Genomic DNA, 21,841 nt, shown 5'->3' with positions numbered 1-21,841 from the left:
TGTTTGTCTGATCAGCCGATGAAATCACCAACGTATCTTTTTTTTCCTTCAAACCCAAGTCCATAACAATAAACATTGTTATCTACTTGTCATGCGGTCATGGTTACTTGAACCGAAGATTCATCTGAGGCTCGTACACCATCTATCTCAAGGAAAAGATAGCACAACCATATATAATGTCATCTTGATGCTTATCGTTCTTGCATATGTAATCTTATTTTAAGGTTGGCAAGCTCATGGTTCACATTACTGTATGCATCCAAAAAGACAATGTGGGGTACTAAACATATATTTCGTTTGTTGAATGTTGTGTTTCATGATTCAGTATTTCTTCCCACGATGCTTCATAGATGACACATCTGCAGTTCTGTCTCCTGGCCCATAAGCTCGACTTTTCAACTTGGTCATCAACATTTCCTTGATGCAAAAGTTTTTCATACTGATTACTAAGTGGTAGACATGAGTGGGGATGGAGTAGCAGTGTTCTGCCGTAGTACTGTTTGCTCTGAAAGTACTTCATGCAAGAATTATTTTGTATCAACAATTAGTCTGTGAAAGCATAGTTGGAAAGTGTCAGCTCATGTATATCCTTGATGAAAGTTTGGAGTAGTTAATCTGACTCCACATTACTACGATTCTTTGGAAAAAATACATGAAATAAAAGGAAAAGAAATGTGATATTGCTTCAGACTGCTGTGGACGCTGCATGCTTACTGGTTTTGTTTTGGTAAATGTCTGAATCAGAAACACACACCAACCCACAACGGTTGCAGTTCAAAGTGGCCTGAAACTTTTCCTCATCAAGTACACAAGAATAAAGTTGGGTAAACATAGTGTTTTGCAGAATTCTGCTTGGGTTGTATCTCCAGTTAAGCATCTTTTCTTTCTTAGAAAGACACTTTGTCTGCCAAGCAAAATGAACCAATACACTTCCTGCAAGTTTCTACAAGCTAATCTACCCCTCAAAAACCTTTCAAGATAATTCTTGGGAGATATTTCCTTGAAATTAGGTAGTAAAATAATTTGGCACTGGCGTTTCATAAAAAAAATGGCACCAACTAAGAAGAAAAAACAGTGCACATATGGAACGATTAAGACAGAAATCTTATCCGCAAGCAGAGCATGAACTTTTGACATCTCAATTTCAGCTCAGTAGAGAAGAATTATGCGGAGCAACATTCCACAGATGCTACCTACCAGGCCTGCAGGTAGGTCTGCTGGTAATACTGATGCTACTGCATTTTCTTTCCTTTTGTGGATTGATTGCCACTATAGCTGGAAGACATGGATTGCTTCAGAAAAAATCTCTGTAATAAGAAAATCAAAGATAGTCGGGCCTCAACTAGTAGTACTCCGCCATGTTTGTAGGTATTCAGCTTCATGTTGTAAAACTATCTGTGACTAATTACATGAGTGTTCAGTGCAGTAGTGCACCAATTATCCATGCTATGCTTGGGAACTAGAAGGATACCCCGCGCGTTGCAGCGGAAATCTTCTAAGAAATTATATTGTCTAAATGAAATGGTATAATACATATGTAATATAAATTGTCTATAGAAGTATACAATATTTAATTGGTCAAAATAGCTGAGATGCTAAATTTGATTCACATTATTTTTTATATTTGATGGCTATAAATTAGCTATATGGATATTTTAATTAGAAAATAGCGACATAAATAGCTTGCATACAAGGATACATCAATAATGAATGTTAGTGACGATGACATGAACATTTGATTGGCTAATAGAATAGATGATGTGGACGGCTTGCATGTAGAGATAGACTAACATTAATTGCAGTTAGTGTGGTTTTGCTTTATATGAAATATAGATCCCAATTTCTAATTATTGCCTGGGCACGCTCTAGTCTTACAGGGTGCTCCCTTCTCGTAGTCATCGGATCGTGATCGAGTGGCTCAGACGAAGCAACGCAAGCGAGGAAAAAAAGACGACTACCTCTTCCCCGTTCCCCTGTTGAAAGTCAACTTCGTCCTCAACCCTTCTTCTCTTCATCCGCGCCCACTTCTTCTCAACCCCTCGTCAATCCCCCACTAGATCGACCTCAACGGCGGCGAGCGGACCGCCGTGAAGCTGTGGGGCGTTCCTCCTGGTAGGTGGGAGCCCTGTAACAACCTCGCCGTCGCGGACGTGTGGATCGACGCGTCCGACGCGGGCCATGTAATTCGACGCATTCGAGTTGGGCTGGATGAGCTTGAACGCATCGGCGAGAGGGCATCGGCGGCGTCTTGTTGCGTCCAGACCGCGGCGTACTTCTGTTCCTTTTTTGGAGATCGTGAGTGCTTCAATCTTGAGCTTTTCCCCATCCGATTTTTGCTTTTCCGCGTTGGTAATTTAGGATCGTGCCCGTTTGATTTTAGTTGCTTAGGGATTGATTCGCGTTTGATTCTAGTTGCGGAGACACAACCCCGGCTAAACTAGTGTTGTAGCAGGTTTACTCGCAGCAGTTCGTGGCTCTACATCGTTGCCATTCAGTATGGATGAGCTAGTGGTGGTCAATACTATAGGATGTATATTTACGAGCGCAGATACGGTGGTGGACTGGTGGTCATGAAGGTTCAGTTCTTAATGGTGTGTGTCTCTGTTGTAGCATGTAATATTTTTTGCCGGTTGGATGCTGGCAGATGTTCCCGGTTCAGCTGCTTGAACCTCTCCTTTTTACCTGACCAACTTGGGCATTAGATGGAAGTGTTCAGCAATTCGTGGAAACTCTGAAATTTGTAGCGGTAGATGTATTTTTTTTCTTTTTCTACATCTAGGATCTTGATTAGTAGGTTTCCCCAGGATATTGGATGTAACAAATAGTAGCTTCCTCCAGATCTGGCTGTAACAAATAGTAGGTTTTCCCAAAGAATGATACTGTCCTTGGGGTGTTTAATCTCCTGGTCTGGTGTCATTAACAGAAGCCAGATGTCATGTACTTCTTCAAAGTAAAACTGTGAGCATACTTGCATCAATCACATTCAGCTACTTGAAAGAATCAAACATAAAGCAGAGTAAGGTCATCCAGACATATAGGTGGGTGCAATATATCATCTTGTATTTAACGGCAGGATGATTAGGATTGTATTTACACATCCAGTGCTCACGATGATATGATTTGAGGCTGGTAGTGATATAATAATATGTACATATGGTGTGGTAAACTAGGAACACTGCAATTATATGTGCATATGATTTGGCCGCACTCCATTATCATTATTATTTTTGAAGCTTCCAATTCTGTCCTCTATGAAACGCTACTGCATTTTCCTGCCCTTCTCCGTTGTTTCTTCTCACTGGTGAGAAATTCTGCATGGGCTGTGTTGCGTTGCAGGGTCACCTTCTCGAGGATCAACAAGAGGAAATCAACAGAGGACTTATCTGGCGTGCCATACAACATGATGTTGCTCAACTGCCTCCTATCGGCATGTTAACTAGCCAGCTACCGATACTTGAGCTTCACGATCTTGCACTCTACTAGCACTAGAACTACTTGCAGAAACACAGGCTTTGCTTGACTGGTTCTTCGTCCATGCCATTCATGTTTGTTCTTAACTACCACGTTGAGTCTTGTTTGATACTAGTTTGCTGAGGGGCAGTTTCGTCATAGTCTCATAGATGTGTTAATCCCTTGAAATTTAACTTGGCTGTAATAGTTCTCTGATAATGTATTATTCATGTTAAGTTAGTACTAATTTTCAGAAATCGAGCAAGTTAAACGTCTTGCTCTCTTAATGATATATTTAGTGCACCTGATGAACCAAGTAGGTCCACTGTTTCAGACTAATATATTTGAAGCAATCTGCTGCTTGCAACTATAGTAGTTTTCGTCAAAGGGTTGTATTGTAGCCAGTGTAGTCCTATTTCATCCAGTTTTAACTTGGTCATTTATGTTCTTAATAACATTTGCATTCTTGTAAGTCTTTAGAAATATGCTTATCTCGTTTCCTTGCCCAGTTAATCTTCTTTATATATTTGAGCTAGCTTCGTATGCCTTACACTATACTTTCCATGCCTTGCTCCTTTTTATGTACTGCCATGAGTTTTCTGGCATAGAAGAGCTTTCTGGCCTAGCACTTGCTGGTCTTTGCATTATGTGTTCTCTAGTGATGCTCCCCATCTTGTTTCGTGTCTAAAATAAATCTACTGTGTACTACTTTTGAGATAATTTTATAGAGCTATTGCCAGATAGTATTTTCAGTATTGTAGCAAGTGGCACTAAACAACGGATCGTGGAGCTTTAAAATACGAATGTTATTACACAGCTATAACACTTTTTTGTGTGTTTTGGGCATGGTTCAGGTGCTTTTGATCAATTCCTTATTATAACCTATGAGTCTTATCTCTCAACCTACAACTGACTGCAAGTGTCCTGTAGGTGTGTTGGACATATTAAAATATAGGAAGCTAATAGAGGAGGAAAGAAGCGATTTGATTACCAAGCAGCATGGTCCTTTGGGTTGTGGTAAGCTATTCTCGCATCTTGAATTTATATTTATAAAGTTAATGTTGCATAGTTTTTGATTGGTGATATTTGTTTTGGGTAATTTGACTGATGATCCATGATGAACTGAACTTAGTTGTATTTGATTCTTGCATGTAGTTTTAGCAGTACTAGAGCTATTTTTGTATTTTGTTACACCCATGAGCTGTACAACAACTGTATAGGATGTAGTTCTCCCAACTAGCATTTAATTGTTCACATTGATCTGATGCAGCAATAACATGTTTTTTTTATGTATTTTTAGTTGTGCTCGAGCTGTTTTTGTACATCCGTAGACCATAGCCTATATGATTATGATTTTGTATACGATGTTAAATTCTGAATGTTTAAATCGGCATGGTCTGATGCATGGTTTGAACGGTTGGATGTAGTATTAGAGCATTAGTTACATGTATGATCTACATGATCTTTTGTATAATGTACAGTTTCAATGCTCAAATCTGTATAGTCTCGAAATAAAACTTATGCCTGCTGTAGGTTATTGTGTTAGCATGTACTTTTATTTAGTAGATGTGTGTTTGTTACATGCACGAGTTTTTCTTTGTACATGATCATGTGTGCACGATGTATTTTCTCCCCATGGGTTGAACCATTCACTGTGGGTATTGTTACATGTAGTTTTTAGCTTTAAACTGCAATGGTTGCACAGCCATAATGTAGTTGTTCATATACCGCCATGCATTTTTCCCATGTAATGCATTTGCTAGTATTTTTTCACGCAAGCAATCTAGATGTGGTTTTGCAATTATCGACTGCCATGTGCTTTTTTCCAATATGTACTTTCATTGTAAAACGTAATGATTTATTATCTGTTTTTCTTTATTTTCATTTTTTTCTCATTCACTTATTTCCTCAGACACTAGATCCAACGTATTTTCTTTCCCTGCAGTTTCTTCAATGCAAGATCAACACAAGGATGTAACAGCAGTGATATTTTACATCGTCTACCAGGGGCGGAGCGGCGAGAGGTCTAGAGAAGCGTTGCTTTTGTAAATCACCTAGAACAAAATTTTCATCTATGGGGAGTAAAAAGCAGGCGAGGTACCTGTGATTTTTTTGGCTTTTGCCAACCCATGTACGTTGATTAGTGATTACACTATTTCTCTGTGATGAACTAGCAACGGACCTGCCGTTGCATCTTTTTCACCTCACGAAAAAGCGGTTGTCTGGGCGGGCTTGTGGAAACAATAAAGAATGGGGACATGGGGGACTAGGGGACCACAACTTTCCTTTTCTGGTAAGGCGCGGTAACGGACATCATTTTCTTTCTAATTTGGGGAGGGGCACCGTGGAAGACTACCCAGTGCCTGGGCACTGTGTAGCCACGTCCAATATAGATAGCACAAGCCAAAATTCAGCACTTAGTAACCCATGTAGTAATTAGGAAGCATATGTTCATCCAGTTAATCTGTATCAAATAAAGCGTGTGCTAACCAAATGCATTCATCTAAACAAAAGGCATGTATATAAATTGTATTTATAACAATAATATAACTGATAAACTCTATGCTAGCTACCCTACTGAAAGGCTACCAAGGCGCAACATGAAGAAGGTCGGCCACTCTATCTCCATCGGAAGAATCATGCCACGAGGAAGGTCATGAAAGTGTTGAGTCACATCTTGTAATGCCGCGGTGTCAAGATGAGCAACGTAGATGCGCTCCTCGCAGTGAACGAGCGCCGTGTCGCCCATCTCTCCCGACCAAAAGCACGACGGCCGATCAAGCTGCTGGAGTAGCTCGGTCAGCTTGTGGTCGATCTCCCTAGTGTAAAGCCACTCCGTCTCGCCGCCAAATTTGCGGTGGCCATCGCCGTCGATTTGTTGCTGCTCTGTCCAGACCTCTAGCCGGCCGCCACGGTACACGAGGAGGGACAGGCGCGCCCCGTCTGCCGTGGTGGCGAGAAGGTCGAAACATGCAAGGTCACGTAGCGCGCGCATAATAACCTCTCGTAAACTTGCGCCGCCGCCACGCTTGACAGAGTCGACCAGATCCTTTGGGAGGAATTCCTGTTGCGTTGGTAGGAGGAGCCTGGTTAAGGAGACGTGGTTTGTGCTGATGTCGACGTTGAGGATGTGGAAGTGATTCGACCTGCTGACCAACAGCCAGTGCGCTTGGCCCCCGCACACGACGGCGTGCGACTCCTCCATGGACCAGATCTGGCGGTCCATCATGTCGAAGCACATCACGGGCGCGCTCCAGGTCGCCTCGCCGGCGGCGATGGCGTGGAGGTTGTACTGCGACTTGTGCTTGTCGGCGCCGATCAGCAGCACTCTGTAGGCCGGCCCGTCGTCGTTGCCGGCAGTGCTCGGTACGATGTCCCGGCCGTAACCGTCGGAAGGGCCGAATCTGCTGTCGCAGTCCAGCTCGGGCAGCACCTCCCAGGTGCCGGCGAGCGGGTTGCAGACGGCGAGGCGGATTACGTCGGGCTTCAGGTCGTCGTCGCTTGGGTAGAGGCGCACGAGAAGCAGACCGCCGCGCGTGGCGAGCGGCACGGAACGGTCGACGACTGCCGCGGCAGCAGCGTCGCCGTCAGCAGGGACGACGAAGGAGCTGAGCGGACGGCGAGAAGTGCAGCCGAGCAGGGAAGGTCCGGGCAGCGGGACGAAGGCAAGCTGGCTGTTGCAGCCCGCGGTGGGGCTCGTCCCTGGGAACATCGCGACGCGGCATCGCCAGGTAAAGTAGCCCACGAGGAGGGAGCGTGGCCACCGGCGCTGTTGGAGGAAGGAGGGCGCCGCGACGAGGCGGCGCCAGCGTTTGCAGGCGGCGGCGCAGCGGAAGAGGGTCGGGACGTCGTCGAGGCGCAGAAGGATCTGGCGCTCGACCTTTTCCGGGAGCGTAATCGTCGACATCGCCATCGATCTTGCTTGTGGAAGCTCCTGGGGCCTGCGGTGAACCGGATCGATCGATCGATCGTATATGTATACGGTGGGCTGCGTAAATTAGGCGGTGATACGGATCGTGCATGGCAGAGAAAGCTTTCCTTGTGCGTAGGAGTTGGGGTTATACACGGATCTTACGCAGTAAATTCAGACCCGGAACGTCTGAATTCTTTTCGTAACACGCGCGTAAATGGGGAGTCTGTATCAAATAACGATCCTTTGCTACATATTATCCCAAACAAAACCCAGCACCAGGAGATCGACCTACGATCCACATCTACCATGGCCGCTGCAAAGAAACAGGAGGATCGACGGAAGAAAGAAGAAGAGAACAGGAAGAGAGAAGAGCGCCGGCTGGACTTGAGTCGGCGGAGCTCCGCGGAGGAGTTTTGGTACCCTAACCAAGAGGAATCCCAGTATTTAGGATGGAACGCTGGCGACTACTTCGCCGGCGGCAGGACGTGGGACACTGACGAGATCAGTAAGTACCATGCCCTCCTAAGTCCTAACTGCGCATGTTACTAGAAAATTTTGATCCCACTCCAATGTATATATAACCGGCTATATATGACATGTATGGAATCCATCAACAGCGCCTGTCCCTCCTATGTATTTAACCGACGACCCTTCCGACGGAAGAACTAGAGAGAGCCTACATATCGTATCTATCAAAGTCGCATCAATAAGAGAAGATCTACGGTGGCCGATAGATGTGTTTGGCATGGTCACCGTGCGTGATGTCTTGGACTACGACCGCAAGCGCAATATTATCTTCTCCCGTGCAAGAAGTAATTGTGAGACCATCTCAGAGGAGGTAATCTATATGTGTTCCTATTTTACATCGTGTTTCTTGGTTTTCAGCAATATCTGCTGACGAAATATAATAACTGAATTAGTTCACCCTTATATGTGCAGCATCCATATCTAACACTCACGGGTCCGACCCGTGCTATTGTGACATGTCTCGACCCTGGGAACATCGAGATCACGCTCAAAGTCAAGGGCGCAACTGAATCCGACGATGTAGACCTAAGTTTCATAGTTTTAACATTGAAAAGCAGTATGTATATTTCTTATCACGAAGATTACCCTAGCAAGCGTAGCACGCTGAAGTTAGAATTCCACCACATTGACCGTGCCAGGGAGGCAACAATCAGCGTGAGGCTCGATGCTGGATCATCGTTGGCACCAATTGGTTTTCAAGGTGTATTCACCGCAAGCACCGCCAGCATAGATGATGCCGAAGTTATGTTGCTTGATTTCAGGGAGGGTAAACTGGCTGTTGCTGGCGATGGCACGATCAATCTTTCACGGCGTGTTGTTTCAGTTAATGATGATGAAAATGAATGGTTGAAGGTTTCTATTATGGCACTTTGTGATGAAGGGGATGAACAAGTTTCTACAAGAGATGATGTAGTATTCACTCCAAAGAAATATGGGAGAAGTTGTGGTGTGCTTAATGTCGGCACGTGTAAGATGCAAGTCAGGGTTGCATGGTCCCTTTTTCTTGGTTATTAAATTAATGATGTAGGTTTTTGGTTAACTACATGTACGAATGCATTCATATTTCTGAATATTGTGTTCATTGTTAATTATGCAATAAAATGTTGTATGCATCGATTGATGCAGAGGCTAGGCCTTGCCTATTTAAAAAAAAAGTATGAATATATAAAAAAATCGGGTGTATTTGGCACTGCTAAGGTGAAAATGCTCTAAAATTCATATGATCAATTTCATTCTTGGATAAATCAATGTGGTTTATACAAGGTAATGGTCACCACGCGAACCAAATCATCATATCTGTTACATTAGGATTTAGGTTAAATGAATGCATTCTTCAGTTCAAATCCACCCAAGTTATTGTTTTGTTTGATTAGTTGTTTCACCAAAGTGGATGTGATAAGAATCCTAAGAATATCTTTTGGACATATCTACGATGAAACATAATTTGTCTATACACTATGGACATTTCAATTGTTGTCTCGGAATGTCCCTATAACTTGTCGTTTTCGCATTTCTTGATCTTTTTGTGGGATATATCACATTGTTTAGAGTATCACGTCGTAAAAATAGTTCATTACGCCTTTTCTAACCATTTTCTTGGTCCCTTATTTTTATCATGGATCCCACTCACAGACGTCCGTCCACCGTAGAGGGATAAAGAAATTACTGAGACTTCATAATTAATTCATTGTTTTCAATCTTGAGATGATATCTACGTCTGTGAAGAATATTGGTAAGCATCTGCTGAGTCGTCTTAAAAACTCGTCATCATCAATCTATTTCAACACACCATCTTGCGGCTGTAGTGCTATTTCTTGGTCCCGTGGATCCTGGCAAATTATTTTTTGGGACATCATGGGAGTCTGTTGTTTTCTGGTCGTTTTCGTGAGCCACACCAAAACTGTTTTAGAGTCATGGGATGGTTTTTAGATTAGACGGATCGCAATAAGCGGTAACTGGTAATGTTTTCATGGCATAAACAGTACGTACCACTTCTTCATCTAAATCTGGATCATTCCCCGTGTATAAATTAAATACCAAACGCATAGGTACTTCATGGGCTTCTAATTTCTAAAATCTTCAATAGTGCGTGAACTTAACTTGAGATCGCAGAGATAATTTCCTTTCAATTTCAGGGACGGCGATGCAGGCATGCACATCGTCTACATCGTTGGCAGAATGAACCTAAGCAAAAAAATTAATCTCTACTACTATAGTACCTGAGTTTTGAAAGAGGGATTTACCAGAGTGTTCCCGCCAAAGCACAACTCTTAGGTACATCTACGGCTCACACGTTATTAGCGCTAAATCAAGGCCCTTCTGGATGCTTCTCGACCGAGGGCGGTTATCTCATCTTTCTCGGGCCTTCGCCTCGCCCCTCCTCTGTCTCTGCTCCCAGCATGCAGTCGGCGGGTCAACCCCGCCGCTCGCTTACCTTCTTTCCAGGAGTCCACCAAACATCTCTACGCTCCTACCCAGTCCCGCCACATATACATTTTGCTCCTAGAACGAGATCTCCCCAGGCCCCAAGATCACCTCCTGAAATTCCTCGCTCACAGTCTGCGGACGTCTCGCTGCAGAAGAAGAATGGCCTTATTGCCAATCAGTGCCGAATTGAATTTGTAATAATTGATAAATAGCATTTCATACATTCTATACGTGCCTTTTACTAGTACTCTTATGTTGTGATCCAAATTCATATTAAACGGAGGTTAACTACTAACGACCGGAACGAGACCCGTCACCGGAGGCTTGGGCCGTGGTACGAATCGATGCCGCCGTCTATATATACCTCTTGTAAGCTGTCGGCTAGGGTTTATCAGAATATAAGATAACCCACGATGTTTGTAAACAATTCTCGATATAGTGAAGTATTTGCTGATGGCGCCCGTGGTTTTTCCTCCTCTGTGTTGGAGGGGTTTTGCACGTTAAATCTTGTGTCTCTACTGCAATTTTCTTTTTCATTCTTCGTTATTTGCTTGCCGCGTTTATAACAAATACTACTGTAATGGTTACATCCGGCCGGCTAGTTGGAAGAGAAAAACAGGGTATATCTAGGACGATTACTACACAAATCTTATCGGCAAGCACCTACCATACATCTGGCACGCAGGTCTGCTTGTACAACGTATGTCCTCTATTTTCAGATGGATTGCTACCACAACTGAGAGCAATCTTCTCCGCTTCAAATCGGATGGGTAGTGGCGTTGTGATCCGAGATCACAATGGTGCATGTTTGGCTGCTTGTAGCAACACTTTGAGGGGACAACATCGCCGGAGCTAGCTGAGGCTATGTCAGCTAGGAAGGCCCCATGCTTTGCTAAATGTGAAGGCTTTGAGAAAGTTTGTGTTCAATCAGACTGCCTTTTAGTTGTTCAGCATGTGAATTCTTCAACTACTGATCGTTATAGTAATGGCCCAGACATTGAAGACATCAAAAAGCTGATGAAGTCGTTTATGTCTTGCTCCTTCAAACATATTTATCGAGGAGCAAATGTTGTTGTTCACTCATTGGCTCGTTTATGTGGATTTTCTTCTAGATGTGTGTCACGTAGTGTGACTCCGGAGTGTCTCCGTGAGATCATTTATAATAACATTATGGTTATGTATGTAATCAATAAAGCTCATGTTTCCCTCAAAAAAAAAACTGAGAGGAAAAGAAGATCGCTTCAGAAAAAAAATCAAAGGTGGTGCTAGGTTCTGAGCTTTTTTTTTTCCTTCGAAATGGGGGAAATATCGCCCCAGCTTCTTCATCCAAGGGATGCACACGGTTTTTTATTAGATCATTCACAACACCTTACAAGAGCAATACAAAAGATCAAACTCGAAGCTACCTCGCTAAACCTACATAGGGATGAAGGGGGTGACAATTCACCAACACACATCAACCAAAAACCAAATGCCTTCCCAGGACACCCAATAGCAGATGAGAAGCACATCCAGTCAAGCAGACTCCCAGCATATGCCAACGCCTACGCCATCGAAGTTGCTACCGCCGTCTTCCTCGACTCCATCTTCAAGAGAGATCATCGCATCGACCATGTCAGGCCTGCCATCGATGCCGCCACGGCGCCAGACGGCTCCACCATCCTGCGCGAGTCCATCACACTGCATCCGTCCCGAGACACCACTGCACCATGTCGCGGCGACTCGACGACGCCGACACAGCGAAAGCACACCGCTCCACTGATACGTCTCCAACGTATCTATAATTTCTAATGTTCCATGCTTGTTTTATGATGATACACACATGTTTTGTTCACATTATATGTCATTATTATGGAACTAACCTATTGACGAGATGCCGAAGTGTCAGTTCCTGTTTTCTGCTGTTTTTGGTTTCAGAAATCCTAGTAAGGAAATATTCTCGGAATTGGACAAAATCAACGCCCAGCATCTTAGAATTCCACGAAGCTTCCAGAACACCCGAGAGCCACCAGAGGAGAGCCACAGGGGGCCCACACATGGGGCTGGCGCGGCCAGGCTAGGGCCCGCGCCCCCCTATTGTGTGGCGGCTCCGTACCCCCTCCGACTCCGCCTCTTCGCCTATTTAAATCTCCCTGACCTAAATCTTCGATACGGAAAAGCCACGGTACGAGAAACCTTCCAGAGCCGCCGTCATCGCGAAGCCAAGATCTGGGGGACAGGAGTCTCTGTTCCGGCACGCCACCGGGACGGGGAAGTGCCCCCGGAAGGCATCTCCATCGACACCACCGCCATCTTCATCACCGCTGCTGTCTCCCATGAGGAGGGAGTAGTTCTCCATCGAGGCTAAGGGCTGTACCGGTAGCTATGTGGTTAATCTCTCTCCTATGTACTTCAATACAATGATCTCATGAGCTGCCTTACATGATTGAGATTCATATGAGTTTTGTATCACTATTAGTCTATGTGCTACTCTTGTGATGTTATTAAAGTAGTCTATTCCTCCTTCACGGTGTAATGGTGATAGTGTGTGCATCGTGTAGTACTTGGCGTAGGTTATGATCATAATCTCTTGTAGGTTATGGAGTTAATTATTACTATGATAGTATTGATGTGATTTATTCCCTCTTCATAGTGTAAAGGTGACAGTGTGTATGCTATGTTAGTACTCGGTTTAAATTGCAAAGATCTATTATGCTCTAAAGGTTACTTAAATATGAATGCCGAATGTTGTGGAGCCTGTTAACTCCGGCATTGAGGTGCTCTTGTAGCCCTACACAACGAATGATGTTCATTATCAAACAAGAGTATATGTAGCACAAAGGAAGAGAACTTATTTATTATGTGATCAATGTTGAGAGTGTCCACTAGTGAAAGTATGATCCCTAGGCCTTGTTTCCAAATACTGCAATCATCGCTTGTTTACTGTTTTACTGCATCTTTACTTCCTGCAATATTACTACCATCAACTGCACGCCAGCAAGCACGTTTCTGGCGCCGTTACTACTGCTCATATTCATTCATACCACTTGTATTTCACTATCTCTTCGCCGAAGTAGTGCACCTATACATCTGACAAGTGTATTAGGTGTGTTGGGGACACAAGAGACTTCTTGTATTGTGATCGCAGGGTTGCTTGAGAGGGATATCTTTGACCTCTTTCTCCCTGAGTTCGATAAACCTTGGGTGATCCACTTAAGGGAAACTTGCTGCTGTTCTACAAACCTCTGCTCTTGGAGGCTCAACACTGTCTACAAGAATAGAAGCACCCGTAGACATCAAGCACTTTTCTGGCGCCGTTGCCGGGGAGGAAAGGTAAAAGGCACTCATACTCCGGTCCCAGGTAACTAAGTACTTTTCTGTTGCCGTTGTGTGCGTGTGCTCGAAGCTATTTCCTTTAGATCCTGCAATTGCATCTTTTTGTTTCTTGTTAAACACTAGTAAGGCATAATGGAAAACATCTGTGAGCTTTTTAAACTATTTTCTGAGTCAAGACATGAATGGTTTAATGCGAAAATTAAAAAACCTATGGAATCTTATTTGCATGCTAGTAGCAATGATATTAGTATGAACGCTTTGAACACCATTGTTGCTAATGATATGGAAAATTCTAAGCTTGGGGAAGCTGGTTTTGATGAGCATGATATTTTTAGTCCCCCAAGCATTGAGGAGAAAATTTTCTTTGATGATACTTTGCCTCCTATTTATGATGATTATAATGATAGTGGTCTTTTGGTGACGCCTACTATGGAGAGTAAATTTTATTATGATTATACTATGCCTCCTACACTTGATGAGAATAATAATGATAGCTACTTTGTTGAATTTGCTCCCACTACAACTAATAAAATTGATTATGCTTATGTGGAGAGTAATGATACTTCTATGCATGTGAATAAGAATACTTTATGTGATAGTTATATTGTTGAATTTGTTCATGATGCTACTGAAAGTTATTATGAGAGAGGAAAATATGGTTGTAGAAGTTTTCATGTTACTAAAACACCTCTCTATATGCTGAAAATCTTGAAGTTGCGCTTGTCTAGTTTTCCTATGCTTGTTTTCCTATAGAAGTTATCATGCATGCATACGTGTTCCGCGATGCTCTCATCGGCGAGTGCCCAAACACACCGGGCCACGGTGCAGTCAATCAGAGAGTGTCGCCAAGAGTCAGCAGCGCCGCACATTCCACATGCGCTAGTCTCTGCCATGTTCCTCCTGCAACGGACATCTCCCGTGGGTATCGATTGATGCGCCAAACGCCAAAGGAAGACGCGGATCTTCGGCGTAACTTTTGCAGCCCATAATCTGCGCCAAACCTTGCTTTCTCCCGCAGAATCAGAAGGGGCTGACCGGCCCTCCAGCCAATCTTCTCGGCGCCTCTTAGTCTGCACCAGCAGCCTGTACATGGACCGGACAGTGAGAACTCCGTTCTTGTCATAGTGCCAGGCCCACCTATCTTCCATGGTTCGGGTGCTCAGAGGGATAGATCGGATCACCTCGACGTCCATCGGTAGAAACCACTCGGATAGAAGTTCAGTGTTCCACTTCGCCGTCGTGGCATCAATGAAATCCGACACCCGCGTAGGCGGGTCAACTTGCAGACACGCCAGAGGGCGTAGCATGTGATCTCGGGGCAGCCAGTTTTGGTTCCAGACGTGAGTGTCCTCGCCCGTCCCAATTCGCCGGATCAAGCCCTGCTTCATTGCATCTCGCCCTTCGACGATCGCCCTCCAAACCTGGGAGGGATGCGATCCTAGGGGAGCATCTAGGAAATCCGTGACTGGGTAGTAAGAAGCCTTAAAAATCCGAGAACTGAGAGCCTCCGGATTCTGGAGTATACGCCAGGCTTGGCGGGACAGCATAGCAATATTGAAAAGCTCGATGTCTCGGAAGCCCATGCCCCCATTGAATTTTGGAGAGCACATTGTATCCCATGAAACCCAACAAGTCTTCCGTTTTCCATCTTTGCTCCCCCACCAGAAGCTCCGGAGCATGGAATTGATGGCCTGGCATAGACCCCTGGGTAATTTAAAAACATGACATGGAGAAAACAGGGATGGCCATGGCCACCGCCTGAATCAGCACTCCCTTGCCGGCTGCAGCTAGAAGTTGCTCAAGCCAACCTTGAACCTTTTTCCACATTCGATCCTTCAGGTACTTGAAAGCTCCATTCTTGGACTTCCCCACGTCTGAGGGCATTCCCAAATATTTCTCATTAAGAGTCTCATTGGGGACATTCAGAATATTCTTGACAGACTGTCTTCGTGCCTCCGTACAGCCCTTACTGGAAAAAATCGAAGATTTATCCAGATTCACGCACTGACCCGAAGCACTGCAGTATTTCTCCAATAATGTATTCACTGCCTGAGCACCCTCATCACTTGCCTTAACAAACAGCAGGCTATCATCGGCAAAAAGGAGGTGGTTGACAGCAGGCGATGTGGGTGCCACCATGATCCCTTGTAGATGCGGTGATTGACGACTTTGTTTTAGGAGGCCCGAAAGGCCCTCTGCTGCAAGAAGGAAGAGATAGGGGGAAATCGGGTCACCCTATCGAAGGCCACGGGAAGGCCGGAAGCTCTCCAAAGGTGATCCATTAAACAGAACTGAGAATGATACCGAAGTGACCATGCTCATAATCAGCTCCACCCAGCGGCAGTGGAACCCCATCCTCAACATTATAGCCCTAAGATATGCCCACTCCACACGGTCATACGCCTTCCGCATGTCAAGCTTCAGAGCACAATGCTGATGTCTTTGCGCCCCATTCCTCTTCATAAAATGGAGACACTCGTACGCCGCGATTATGTTATCAGTAATCAGCCTTCCTGGGACGAAAGCCGACTGTTCCTCTGAGATAATCTCTGGCAGGATTTCTTTGAGACGGTTTGCCAAAACTTTGGATGCAATTTTGTATATCACATTGCATAAATGTTAGGTCTAAACTGACCTAGCTCCTCCGGAGAGGCCACTTTTGGGATCAAGACAATGAAAGTCTTATTGATCCCTTCCAGGCTGTCCTCAGCACGCAACACCCGTAGAACCGCCTTTGTCACTTCCTCACCACACAAATCCCAATGCTTTTGGAAGAACTATGCGGGAAAGCCATCAGGGCCTGGCGCTTTGAGCGGGAACATTTGGAACAAAGCAGACTTTACTTCCCCTTCCTCAAACGGCATAAGAAGCTGGGTATTCATCGCTTGGGTCACAGTTGGCTGCACTGACTCCAGTACCTCTGCCACCCCTGAGATAGGCTCCGAGGTGTATAGATCATCATAGAAACCCCTCGCCAGTTGGCAAAGCTCGGAGTGATCTTCGGTGACGGTGCCGTCTGGCCGGCGCAGTCTCGAGATCCGGTTTCTCTTCTTACGCTTGCAAGCCCGCATATGGAAGAATCTCGTATTGCGGTCCCCCTCCGATAGCCACTGAACTCGTGATCGTTGTTTCCACATTGTCTCCTCGTGATGGTGTAGCTCCACAATGCGTTCCACAATCTTCAGCTCACGGTGATCCGGCCCGACGCGGTCTGGTTCCCCACGCAGTGCCGCTAGCACCCCCTTGAGTACTTTCAATTCCTTTCGGACATGTCCGAAAGTATTCCGCCCCCAGTCTGACAAAGATGCAGAGAGGCCGTGAAGCTTCCCTTCCAAGTCATTCATCGTGGCCGAGGGATTTTCCTTCCATTCCTGCCCCACCATGGGAGAAAACGCATCATGCGCCTCCCACATAGCCTCATATCTGAAGAGACGGGGCGTCCGCCGCTGCTCCACCCGCTGCTCATATTGCAACATGATTGGCGAGTGGTCTGAGGCAGCAGCCGATAGGTGTTGTACCTGTGCCATAGGGTATCTCGCACACCAGTCCGCTGTAGCTAGAGCTCTGTCGAGTCTGACACGAGGCGGACGACGTCGGTCTCCAGGTCGTCGTCGCTTGGGTAGAGGCGAACGAGAAGGAGCCCGCCGCGCGTGGCGAGCGGCACGGAACGGTCGACGACGGCCGCGGCAGCAGCGTCACCGTCAGCAGGGACGATGAAGGAGCTGAGCGGACGGCGAGACGTGCAGCCGAGCAGGGAAGGCCCGGGCAACGGGACGAAGGCGAGCTGGCTGTTGCAGCCCGCGGTGGGGCTGGTCCCTGGAAACATGGCTACCCGGCATCGCTGCGTGAAGTAGCCCACCAGGAGGGAGCGTGGCCACCGGCGCTGCTGGAGGAAGGACGGCGCCGCCACGAGGTGGCGCCAGCGCTTGCAGGCGGTGGCGCACCGGAAGAGGGTGGGCACGTCGTCCAGGCGCAGGAGGATCTCACGCTCTAGTTTTTCGGGGAGCATAGTCGTCGACGTCGCCACATGGATCTTGCTTGTAGAAGCTCCGGCCTCCTTGCGACGCGAACCAGGATCGATCGTATGTATATATGTATGTAGGGGAGAGCTTTCCTTATGCGAAGGAGTTGAAGGTATACACGGAGCGGATCGCCGGTAGAGCTCACTTTCCACTAGCCGACGATCTACATGGGAAAAAAAGTAGCAGCAAAAGACAGATGAGTATAACAGACATCAGAAGAAACGAATCTGAAAAGAGGGTGTGGGAAAGAAGGATGCCACCATCTGTAGACGAATTACAATTTGAAGAACGGATACTTTCCTTGACAAAGAGAAGGTCGGGCGACAAATAGAATGGTCCTCTCCTCTCCTCTCCGAGTAAAGAGTCAAAGTCTAAGTCATAGTCACACGCGCTAACCACACGCGGTGTATGATGATGGTTTCGTATTTATAGAATGAGGATTTGAGGGGAGAGCTTCGGTTCAATCTTTTTAGGCGGGAATCAGGGAGAGGAATCAATCCGCTGAAAGCTCTGCAATTGAGGGACTCATGGATTGGGCAGGACAGCTCACACACGGATCACCCTTTCTTTAGCCGTGCGATAAAAAGGGGGAGAAGAAAATCCAGGTGGTTAAACCTGTGTGGGCTGTGCAAAAGGTGCGGGGCAGACATAATTTCTCCTACCTCCGCATGCCCCTAACCCAACTACCTTTTTTAGTCTTCCCAGAGAGTATTCACTTTTAGTCATACGCTAGAATTTGAGATCGAAGAATTCTTTGGGTCAATCAGTTTTGGGCGAGAATCAGGGAGAGGAATCGGTCCGGTGAAAGCGCTGGAATTTTAGGAGCTCATCGGTTGGGGCTCATCCCACTTTCCTTAGCTGTGCGATAATAAAGGGAGAGATGAAATCTGAGTGGTTGAACCTGTGCGGGCAGTGGAAAAGGCATCACATACATAATTTCTCCTACCCCTGTATGCAAGCAACTAGCCCAGCTACCTTTCTTAGCCTTCCGAGGCAACATTGACTTTTAGCCTTCCGAGACTGAACGCTTGATTTTTAGTCTTAACACTTGATTTTATCCTTCTAAGAGCAAGTTCAATAGTAGAGCTAACTGTTGGCTATAAGCCAAGTGCCATGTCATCTATAGTCATCATAGAGTCAACATGTACAATAGTGTACTACGTTCCTGGACAAAGAGAAGGTCGGCGACAAAGAGAATGGCCCTCTCCTCTCCTCAACGAGTAAAGAGTCTAAGGGGGTGTTTGTTTGGGCTTTTTTTGGCTTTCCAGTAGAAAAAGCTGCCCAAATGAACCAAACGGGGTGCTGCAGCTACGGGCTTTGCCAAAGCCGAAGAACGAAATAGGCGTATGCGGAAAAGCACCTCCGGAGGTGCTTCGAGCGGCTTCCCGCAGCATTCTCACTTAAAACCCAACCGTTATAACTCTTTGCCTCTATTGTATCACGTATTTACTGAAAACTGCCACCGAGCTGGCATGTTTTGCTTGCGTCCTAGCGAATCGATCATGTGGCGGCTGTTTGAACGCATCAGGGTCAAGTACACGCGTGCGCAACTAGGCAGCTACAGGAGCCCCCGATCCAATTTTCTACTCCACGTTCTGTCTGTGTTGATGCAACTAGCCAACTAGTAGAACGACCTGGGCTTGCAAAGGTGTGCACGAATAAAAAAAAAAGGCATGCATGAATTAAGATAGGGATTTCAGCTACGTGTGCTATTTTTTTTTAGCAATGTACGTGTGCTAAATCGATAAAAAAAACTGCCATCAATCCTGCCAACAAAAGTATTCTAATTATTCGATTTCTTTATCGTAATATATGTGATGTGAATTATACATGTTCTTGGAAATCTAGGGTATTCTAGACAATTCATGTTTTCACAGCCAAACAACCAGCCAAGTTGCCAAACAGTGAAACTCGAAACAGCAGCTTTTCCTGCACAGCAGCTTTCACTACACAGCAGCTTTTCCTGCACAGCCAGCCAGCCACAGCCCAAACAAACAGGCCCTAAGTCATAGTCATAGTCACACACGGTGTGTGAGAGCATCCCCACTCGTTTGGGCTCCCCACACCCAAATCCGGCGAAATTTTCGTCCGGATTGGAGGAAGATTTGGCGTGGGGAGACCCATTTTCCCAGCCGCGAGCCCAGGATGGATGCAACGTAATACGACGAATTCAGACAAAATAGGCGAATTCGTTCAAACATAAGCGAAATTTAATGATATTTAACATATAGAGGCGAGTTCGTACATAAATAGGCCGAATTCGTACATATATTTGAATTCGGCGATTGGCAAACTAATACTAAAACTAAAAGCGGCCTCCTACATGCAGAAATGGCGGTAGAAGGTCGTGTAGTCGCCGCCGTCGTCGTCGTCGCTGGAGCCGGCGTCGTCCTGGGGCGGCGGTGCCTCGTACCAGCGGCTCGTGCCCTGGCCAGCGTCGCCGGCGCGTGGAGGCGACGGCCGGTAGATGTCGTCGTCGCTGCTCTCCTCGAGCTTGATCACCTCCGGGCGCGGCGTTCCGCGAGGACGACGGTGCGGCGGCGCGGGCGGCGAGTTGTCGCGCGGCGGCCAGATCCAACATCCGCCGCTGCTGCTCCGCTCGCTGGTGCTCCCGCCGCGGCTGGACCACTCCGCCGCGGCGTCGATGGGGAGGTCGTTGTCGGCGGGCACCAGGTCCTTCAGCGACCTGGCGATCGCCTCCGACACCGCGGCGTCCTCCGCGCGCTTCGCCTCCTCCTCGGCGAGCTGGTTGGCGGCGGCCGCGGCGGCCTCATTCTTCGCCGTCTTCCTCTTCCGCCCGCGTTGCGGCGAGGAGGGCTGGTCGCGGATGACGAGCGCGCCGCTGCTGCGCCCTCTGGTCGGCGGTGGAGACGCCGGCTCCTTCTTCACGGTGGCCGGAGACGGCCACTCCTTCTTGACGGTGGCCGGCGTCGACCCGCCGGACCTAGACGCCGACCTCGAGCCCGACGACGAAGAGGACGGCGCCATCCTCCTCGGTATCCAGGAACTACCGTGCCGGCGCGACACGGTAGCCGCCACCGGCGGCGGCATCCCCAGGACAGGGGAGTTCCCATCTTCGATGTGCGCGAGCACATTCTCGAGGGTGCGGTTGGGCGCGCTCCACCATCGGCGGCGGCCGGCGGCGTTGTTCCTTGCCGGAGGAGGAGGAGGGCCGTCGTAAGCGGCGAGTTCGCGTTCCTACCTTCGCCGGAAGAACGCGATCTGTAATAACCCAGAACATAGGAACAACGAAGGGTAGATTTAGAAATGGGATGTGCATTTCATCGCAAAACGGGGGAAATTTTCGCGCCTTATTGCAACTAAACCTAAGAGGGATCGAGGTTCTCTCTCATTTTGCACTTAGGGTTAGGCAATGTGAGATAGGGAAATTTCGACATGATCTCTTTTGTATCTTGTTGATTTGGGGAATTGATTTCATTTGACAAGTGTTAATACATTAAACAATAAACATTGAACAATCTAAATGGAATTCAGAATTCAAACAACTTTGAATTTCAAAGTAAATCATAAATACAATGTTTATTTCAGAATATAAATGTCACATAATCAAAAGCTCATAAACAAAAACCTTGGGCTTTATTGATATCAACACAGATTACAAAGTCTTTACAATATTCTTGATACAAGAATTGATAAATAAGAAACAGAAATGAAAATGAAGATTACAATTTTATTCCTAACCTAAAACCTAGACTATATGACTTGGAGAATATCTTCTGGCCATGTCCAACTTCATAAACCTGCAAAACAAAGAATCAAACTAGCCAAAATGTTAGAGTTAGCAAATGACACAATATTCAGTTTGGACAGAACCAAGTCACAGCACACTTGTGCTTGTCCAAAACCAGGGACAGCACAAGATAAGGGCAGCAGCAGACCAAACCTGAGCACACACCAGGGCTCAAGTTTCAGCATATGAGAGCACACAGCTCAAGTGTGCTGGGCAGCAACAGCAAGGCCATGCAAAAGCATAGTCACCAAGCATGCCAGGCTTGTGTGTCAATGCAGAGAGAGAAGTAGGGATCATATAAAAGGAGCACAAACCCTAGAACCAGTGACCAGTCGACCAGATAAGATCACCAGGTAAGGGTGAAGCAAAAACAAGCATAGTTCATCTGTTCTTGAGCAAGAACAGAACCAACACACACAACTCCTCAAGCCACCA

General features: G+C 46.4%; 1 protein-coding gene and 1 long non-coding RNA gene across 2 annotated transcripts; one reads left to right on the top strand and one right to left on the bottom strand.

Annotated features, from left to right (window-relative positions):
- Positions 1-1,993: 1,993 nt before the first annotated feature.
- On the top strand, positions 1,994-4,681 carry LOC139837514 (uncharacterized). Its single transcript, XR_011753999.1, has 3 exons — positions 1,994-2,295; positions 3,337-3,545; positions 4,381-4,681. It is a non-coding gene; the product is annotated as an uncharacterized lncRNA (long non-coding RNA).
- A 10,665-nt stretch (positions 4,682-15,346) lies between these two features.
- On the bottom strand, positions 15,347-15,772 carry LOC139837856 (uncharacterized). Its single transcript, XM_071827155.1, has one exon. It carries the CDS (start codon positions 15,770-15,772, stop codon positions 15,347-15,349), a length of 426 nt encoding a protein of 141 aa, XP_071683256.1.
- Between the last annotated feature and the right edge of the window lie 6,069 nt (positions 15,773-21,841).

This window comes from Lolium perenne, chromosome 3, assembly GCF_019359855.2.
Source record: "Lolium perenne isolate Kyuss_39 chromosome 3, Kyuss_2.0, whole genome shotgun sequence".
NCBI classification, from domain to species: domain Eukaryota; kingdom Viridiplantae; phylum Streptophyta; class Magnoliopsida; order Poales; family Poaceae; genus Lolium; species Lolium perenne.
This window is presented reverse-complemented; position numbering and strand designations above follow the sequence as displayed.

What these genes read in the sequence shown, in the direction of transcription:
- LOC139837856 (XM_071827155.1), bottom strand. Translation starts at nt 15,772, where the DNA reads ATGGTGGCACCCACATCGCCTGCTGTCAACCACCTCCTTTTTGCCGAT.